Source organism: Triplophysa dalaica, chromosome 16 (genome assembly GCF_015846415.1).
Source record: "Triplophysa dalaica isolate WHDGS20190420 chromosome 16, ASM1584641v1, whole genome shotgun sequence".
Classification (NCBI taxonomy): domain Eukaryota; kingdom Metazoa; phylum Chordata; class Actinopteri; order Cypriniformes; family Nemacheilidae; genus Triplophysa; species Triplophysa dalaica.
This window is the reverse complement of record NC_079557.1, coordinates 196,254-204,555: the sequence shown is the minus strand read 5'-3', so window position 1 is coordinate 204,555 and position 8,302 is coordinate 196,254. Positions and strand designations below refer to the sequence as shown.

Here is an 8,302-nt window from a genome sequence, read left to right as displayed (position 1 = left end):
TTCTTGGAGTTTGTCAGAATTAGTTGGTTTTTTTTGTCCACCTGCCTCTTGAGGATTGACCACAAGTTCTCAATGGGATTAAGATCTGGGGAGTTTCCAGGCCATGGACCCAAAATTTCAACATTCTGTTCCCCGAGCCACTTAGTTATCACTTTTACCTTATGGCACGGTGCTCCATCGTGCTGGAAAATGCATTGTTCTTCACCAAAATGTTGTTGGATTGTTGGAAGAAGTTGCTGTTGCAGGGTGTTTTGGTACCATTCTTTATTCATGGCTGTGTTTTTGGGCAGAATTGTGAGTGAGCCCACTCCCTTGGATGAGAAGCAACCCCACACATGAATGGTGTTAGGATGCTTTACTGTTAGCATGACACAGGACTGATGGTAGCGCTCACCTTTTCTTCTTCGGACAAGCCTTTACCCAAACAATCGGAAAGGGGCTTCATCAGAGAATATGACTTTGCCCCAGTCCTCAGCAGTCCATTCACTATACTTTCTGCAGAAGATCAATCTGTCCCTGGTGTTTTTTTTTGGAGAGAAGTGGCTTCTTTGCTGCCCTTCTTGACACCAGGCCATCTTCCAAAAGTCTTCGCGTCACTGTGCGTGCAGATGCGCTCACACCTGCCTGCTGCTATTCCTGAGCAAGCTCTGCACTGGTGGCACTCCGATCCCGCAGCTGAATCCTCTTTAGGAGACGATCCTGGCGCTTGCTGGACTTTCTTGGACGCCCTGAAGCCTTCTTTACAAGAATTGAACCTCTTTCCTTGAAGTTCTTGATGAATCTATAAATTGTTGATTTAGGTGCAATCTTAGTAGCCACAATATCCTTGCCTGTGAAGCCATTTTTATGCAATGCAATGATGGCTGCACACGTTTCTTTGCAGGTCACCATGGTTAACAATGGAAGAACAATGATTTCAAGCATCACCCTCCTTTTAACATGTCAAGTCTGCCATTCAAACCCAATCAGCCTGACATTATGATCTCCAGCCTTGTGCTTGTCAACATTCTCACCTGAGTTATCAAGATGATTACTGAAATGATCTCAGCAGGTCCTTTAATGACAGCAATGAAATGCAGTGGAAAGGTTTTTTTGGGATTAAGTTAATTTTCATGGCAAAGAAGGACTATGCAATTCATCTGATCACTCTTCATAACATTCTGGAGTATATGCAAATTGCTATTATAAAAACTTAAGCAGCAACTTTTCGAATTTCCAATATTTATGTAATTCTCAAAACTTTTGGCCACGACTGTATTCATCTGTACAAAAATCTTTATGAAATCACTTCTCATGTATTTGATGAAATCTGCTGCCGTCTCTTGAGGCTGTTGTTTACATTTACATTTACATTTAGTCATTTGACAGACGCTTTTATCCAAAGCGACTTACAGTTCACTTATTACAGGGACAATCCCCCTGGAGCAACATGGAGTAAAGTGTCTTACTCAAGGACACACTGGTGGTGGCTGCTGGGATCGAACCAGCAACCTTTGATTTACCAGTTCAGTGGTTTAACCCACAAGACCACCATCTCCTTTAAATCACTCTTCTCAGACTGGATCTACACAGCAATATCTTCTTCCAGTTTCCCTCCTGAAAACACATCATCATCATCATCATCATCATCATCATCCTCATCCTCATCATTATCATCATCATCCTCATCATTCTCATCATCATCATCATCATCCTCATCCTCATCATCATCATCATCATCATCATCATCATCATGCTCATCCTCATCCTCATCATTCTCATCATCATCATCATCCTTCTCATCATCCTCATCATCCTCATCATCATTATCATCATCATCCTCATCCTTATCATCATCATCATCATCATCATCATCATCATCATCATCATCATCCTCATCCTTATCATCCTTATCATCATCATCATCCTCATCATCATCATCATCATCATCATCATCATCATCATCATCATCATCCTCATCCTCATCATCATCATCATCATCCTCATCATCCTCATCATCATCCTCATCCTCATCCTTATCATCATCATCATCATCATCATCATCATCATTATCATCATCATCATCATCATCCTCATCATCATCATCCTCATCATTCTCATCATCATCATCATCCTTCTCATCATCCTCATCCTCATCATCATCATCATCATCATCATCATCCTCATCATCATCATCATCATCATCATCATCATCATCATCATCATCATCATCATCCTTCTCATCATCCTCATCCTCATCATCATCATCATCATCATCATCCTCATCATCATCATCATCATCATCATCATCATCATCCTCATCCTCATCATCATCATCCTCATCATCCTCATCATCATCATCATCCACATCATCATCATCATCATCATCATCCTCATCATCCTCATCATCATCATCATCATCATCCTCATCATCATCATCATCATCCTCATCATCATCCTCATCCTTATCATCAACATCATCATCATCATCATCCTCATCATCATCATCCTCATCATCCTCATCATCATCATCATCATCATCATCATCATCATCATCCTCATCATCATCATCATCCTCATCATCATCCTCATCCTTATCATCATCATCATCATCATCATCCTCATCCTCATCATCATCATCCTCATCATTCTCATCATCATCATCATCATCATCATCCTTCTCATCATCATCATCATCATCATCATCATCATCCTCATCATTCTCATCATCATCATCATCATCCTTCTCATCATCCTCATCATCCTCATCCTCATCATCATCATCATCATCATCATCATCATCATCATCCTCATCCTCATCCTCATCATCATCCTCATCCTTATCATCATCATCATCATCATCATCATCATCATCCTCATCCTCATCATCATCATCCTCATCATCCTCATCATCATCATCATCCTCATCATCATCATCATCATCATCCTCATCATCCTCATCATCATCATCATCATCATCATCATCCTCATCATCATCATCCTCATCATCATCCTCATCCTTATCATCAACATCATCATCATCATCATCCTCATCATCATCATCCTCATCATCCTCATCATCATCATCATCATCATCATCATCATCCTCATCATCATCATCATCCTCATCATCATCCTCATCCTTATCATCATCATCATCATCATCATCATCATCATCATCATCATCCTCATCCTCATCCTCATCCTCATCCTCATCCTCATCATCATCATCCTCATCATTCTCATCATCATCATCATCATCCTTCTCATCATCCTCATCATCCTCATCATCATCATCATCATCATCATCATCATCATCCTCATCATTCTCATCATCATCATCATCATCATCATCATCATCCTCATCCTCATCCTCATCCTCATCCTCATCCTCATCATCATCCTCATCCTTATCATCATCATCATCATCCTTCTCATCATCCTCATCATCATCATCATCATCATCATCCTCATCACCCTCATCATCACAATGTTCATATTTGTGTCTGATCATGAGTGTTTGTCACCTGATGTGTGTGTGTTTCTGATGTAGATGTGAAAACCTCCCAACAGAAGCAACAGAATCGTCATCTGAAGACTCCACACAATCACAAACATCACTGACCCTGAATGTAGACACAAACACACGCATGCACACGCACACACACACACACACACACACTCACGCATGCACGCACACACACACACACAAACACACACACAAGCATACATACAAGCACACACACACATCATCATAAGATTGATTATCATCTTATCTTCATAACCTAACTATTATTATCTGGCAGACTGCATTCTTGAGTAGTAGACAAACTATAAGATCTTAATTCAGAGATCTACAACTCTGTACCTGTCCATAATGAGAACAACTCTTCAGGTGTCTGCGTGAAGGTGAGATTACTGTCAGAGAGACTCGTACCGTATGCTGACACAAGCGTGCTATTGGTCAGTGATGAGGTCACAGAGACAGTCGTTGATTCTGTAAATCACAACACACACAAATCATGGGATCATTGTCTCTGTCATGTTGTGATCTCTTGTTGCTGTTGTGTGAGTTTGTGTAAAGCATAAATTGTAGTTGATCGTAGGACCTACGCCGTAACCTACGGTATAGTTTACGCAGAGCCACGTACCCTACGCTGTAGCCTGACGTGCAGCTCTCCAAAAATGTAACAACGCATCAACTCAACGTAATGTAAATGTAATGTAAATGTAAAAAAACTCTAAGATAGAGTCCTGTTTACTCAAACACATTTCCAAATGAATTATCTATGTAAAATATTTGTGCTTCTGTATTAAACTTCTCTAATCTGCAACAAAAGTGTCTGTTTACTTGCTGCTATCACTGCTAATGCTTCTCAAACCAGCTGCTTCTTCTTCGGCTCTTGTCTTGGTAACACAAGCAACACACATGTGGACACTGAACCCTAGTGGTCATTGCCTGTCGATGTGGACAACGACATAGAAGTATAATTGAAAACGTAGGCTACGGCATAGAGGCTACGTCATAGGTCCTATGCAGAAGTTAAAATCGGGCTTTAAGTCTCACCAGTGCAGTAGTTGAGAGTAATGCTCTTCTCTCCACGACTGACGTGATTCTTCACACCACAGCTGATGTTTCCAGAAGTCTCATCGTCCAGAACAATGGTGTCATTTCCATCTGAGTGTGGAAGTCCATTGAGAGTCCAGCTGAAGATGAGCTCGTCCCCGTCAGAGGAGCAGAACACACGCCTCTCTCCACTCCTGCAGTCGACTGACACTTTCACTGAGCCAATAGGAGCTGGAGGGAGGGACATGTCACACACACACATATTTTTATTTGACAGTTCTTCAATCATTCTTTTAAATGTGATTTGTTTTGTCATGCATTAGACTTCTATCCTTAGATCAACAAAAACAATCAAAGTGATCTCTTCAGTTACGATACATCAGTGATAATGTTCCAGTATATTGTTCTTCACCTCATATTCTCTGTGAGAGGATTTCTTCTGATAGAGAGTTACTGTACCTTCAACATTCACTTGAAGTTCTGCAGATGTTTCTGAGCCAGTCGAGTCAGTAAGTACTATTGTGTATCTGCCTGAATCTTCTCTGATCACATGATTTATAATCACAGTACCATTAATGATCATGACATCAGATCTGCTCTTGTAAAGATCACAAGTATTCTCTTTAATCGTGTCATTTTTTATTTTACATGTTGGATCAACTGTTTTGTCGCCTGTTTTGTGATGTTTTAATGTTGCTTCATAGTGTTGAGGATCCAGAACCATCTGCAGAGAGAGTTTGTGTCCCAGAACTGCATAACAGATTTCTGTCTGATTAAACCTGCACATCTGATCCTCACCTACACAACACAAACACACAACACCACAGCTGATTTACACACAACAAACATGTGATATTTAAATGTTGATGAGATGAGTTTCACTCACATGAGATCATCTGGAACATCAGCAGCATCAGTCCAAACATCAACAACATTTCTCTGAACATCACACAACACAACACTACACACACTCAACTCACTTCTGTGTCTCTCTGATCTGAACTGATGTGTGTCTCACTGCACTGACAGTTCTTTGAGAAAGAGGAAGTATTATTTCAACTAATGGTGAAATGTTTCCAGTAATAGACTTTATAATGAGACACACAGATGAACTTCTTTAAAGTACATCATAGGATTTTAATTCACTTCATACACACAATTACTCTCTGCTTCACATCAGGTGGTTCTTGGCCTCCATGTCGTACAATACAATTATTTAACGCACATCTATCTGTGGATTATCTCATTTAGGGTTAGGGTTAGCCAGCTGTTATTGATGTTACCAGTGTCATTTTTGATCAGAAAGGTGAAACAGACAGAGATTCTCTTCAGTTCATTTAAATCTGATCAAACAAACTGGAACAACCTGCATTAAACAGTTTTTAAGAACACCTTCAAGCCAATCAGAATCCAGTATTCCAACATGAATGCTCGGGACATTCACACTCTAACAACAGAAAAAAACAAAACAGACATGTGTTAACCCCTGGACCCAACATCTTATACTTAGACCTTTGCAAAAAAAGCTCTGTGTTTAAAAAAGGGTTATGACATTTACACGTTTTATCTATCAAGATAATCTTTACTCTTGTTACTTTTAAAGGCAAAATAGAAATTGGCAGAAGTAAAAACCAAAAACCATGCTATAAACAGACTACACTTAAGGTCGCTCTAAATCAACGTCACCACCACCAAGACTCCGATAAACTCTTCCAAACTTTATTATAAATGTGTTCTCTGGTGAGTAATAACCCCGTAAATGAATCCACATCTATGTTTTAAGAGATTTGTGCCTATGTGGCATTATTTTTGAGCTTTGTATCAATGGTAACATGCTTCAGGGTTTTTACAAAACACGTCATCTGAGCCTCCCTATTGGGTGAGAAGTTATGGATTTTTGTTTTGAAAAGAGGAGCCATAGAAATGTGTTTAAGCAATGGAGACAAACATAATTAGGTATATCATTTATATTTGAATTGACTCGTAAAGTAAATTTTCATAAATACCAGAAGATGGCAGTAAAAACCCGCTGTTGAACCCCAAAATTACGAAAAATCTAAAGTGGTGGGTTAGGGTTAGGGTTAGGGTCTGGATTAACTGATGTCCTGAAAATGACTTAAGTTTAAATAAATAAATAGATAAATGTACCAATAAATAAATAAATTCATCATTAAGTGAATGAAATAACAGAAATAAGACAGACATAATCAAATAAATCGTATTTTCTCACTCCTCATCAGTGCTGTAGTTTTGCCAATAAGTGCGTCAGACTCTCGTGTACAGATAGACTGATCGTCGGTTCTAACCCTGATCTGAACAGATTTGAGTTGTGATAGCTGCAAGTCCAAATTAATTGTTTATTACCTTTATCAATTCATTTCTGCATTACAACGCGTTTTATTGCCACATTAAAAATAAAAAATATAAGATTTCGAGAATGAAATCGAAATGTTTCGAGAATAAAGTCGATGTTTCGAATGGGCTTGAACCAGGTAGGCTACGGTCCAAACTAAAGCAACGATTGCACAAAGATGGTGAGAAGTGCATTGACTAAATGGGGAAAAACTAAGCACCAAGTGAACACACTACCCTATTTTAATGTTTGCTTCAGTTTATCATATCAATCCATATGCCACTATGAGTTGGGACCCCGGCTGATACTGGCGAGCGCGCCGATTCTAACTCATTCAGGATCAACATCCTCATAGTCTCTTGAGAAACAACATTTCCTCTTTCAAATAGCACGCAGATTTAAACACATATATCCTTGAGGTCGACCACTGGTCGCTATTTCAGTCTGCACAAAAGAGGCAATTTCCTCAATGTCTGTCTGATCTCTCTGATCGATTCCTCCATAACCGCTGCAGTGTCCTTTTTACTTATTATAACTCCGTGATGATGCGCCAAAAGACAAAGAATTTCCTTATTGCTCAATCCTAAAGTGGGATTAAACCAAACGCTCCACATCTATTGTTTCTAGCAGTTCTGTGATTATTCTCAAAATATTACGAGTTTTATCTCGTAACATTTCGACTTTATTCTCGAAATCTTGGAGTTTTTTACGTTGCACTAAAGCGCCATCATACTGTATTTCTGTATTTATTCATTTCTTTATTCACGCACTTTATTAAGTAATTTCTCATCGTCCATAGAAAATGATGCTCTGATGTAATACACATACGGTGGCTGATGTTATTGTTGTAAGGATGTATAAAATATATTTTGATATATTTAATTCACTGTAAAGAAAAACGGTACAGTTTTAATATAAATGCACAGGGATATGACCAAATTCCACTCGGGTCCTGAATTTCTCTCTTATCCTCATTATCGGCTTAATTATTTGGTCAAGTATATAAGCCAGCATGGTTAGGGTTAGAAATCACAAGGTGTTTGTTTTAATATGATGCCATTTCTCACATCTTAACATTTTGCAGGTTGTATTTCGATTTAACATTTGTGTATCCTTCAAAACCTTGTAAAATGGACTGGTTGATAATGGCTGTGTTTCTTCTGTCCTGTGATGGCACTCTGTGTACTTAAGATCTGTGGTATATTTGACATACTTCACAGTTTCACTTGAACACTAAAGCAGAATCTTTGCTCATTTTTCTCCCAGTTCGAGGAGATCACGTGATTCACATGTGTCCAGCCCAACTGTGAGAGGCTATGAGTCCTTCTCTGCTGTGTGATGAACAGTCCAGTATTATTTGAGAAGAAAATGTGTAGTATTTATTTTTTATACACAAATTAGAG

At 39.0% G+C, this 8,302-nt stretch overlaps 1 protein-coding gene across 1 annotated transcript; it reads right to left on the bottom strand.

The window, feature by feature from the left end:
- Positions 1-1,549: 1,549 nt before the first annotated feature.
- LOC130438519 (uncharacterized) lies at positions 1,550-5,531 on the bottom strand. Its single transcript, XM_056770457.1, has 5 exons — positions 5,433-5,531; positions 5,006-5,344; positions 4,547-4,777; positions 3,507-3,976; positions 1,550-1,596 (listed from the first exon to the last, which is right to left on the bottom strand). Exons 1-4 carry the CDS (start codon positions 5,491-5,493, stop codon positions 3,834-3,836), a joined length of 774 nt encoding a protein of 257 aa, XP_056626435.1. The 5' UTR covers positions 5,494-5,531; the 3' UTR covers positions 1,550-1,596; positions 3,507-3,833.
- Positions 5,532-8,302: the final 2,771 nt, after the last annotated feature.

What these genes read in the sequence shown, in the direction of transcription:
- LOC130438519 (XM_056770457.1), bottom strand. Translation starts at nt 5,493, where the DNA reads ATGTTCAGAGAAATGTTGTTGATGTTTGGACTGATGCTGCTGATGTTC. An exon ending in GATGTTCCAGATGATCTCAT is followed by an intron (nt 5,345 to 5,432) that starts GTGAGTGAAACT and finishes TGTGTTGTGTAG; the next exon opens with GTGAGGATCAGATGTGCAGG. An exon ending in TACTCTCAACTACTGCACTG is followed by an intron (nt 3,977 to 4,546) that starts GTGAGACTTAAA and finishes TGTGATTTACAG; the next exon opens with AATCAACGACTGTCTCTGTG.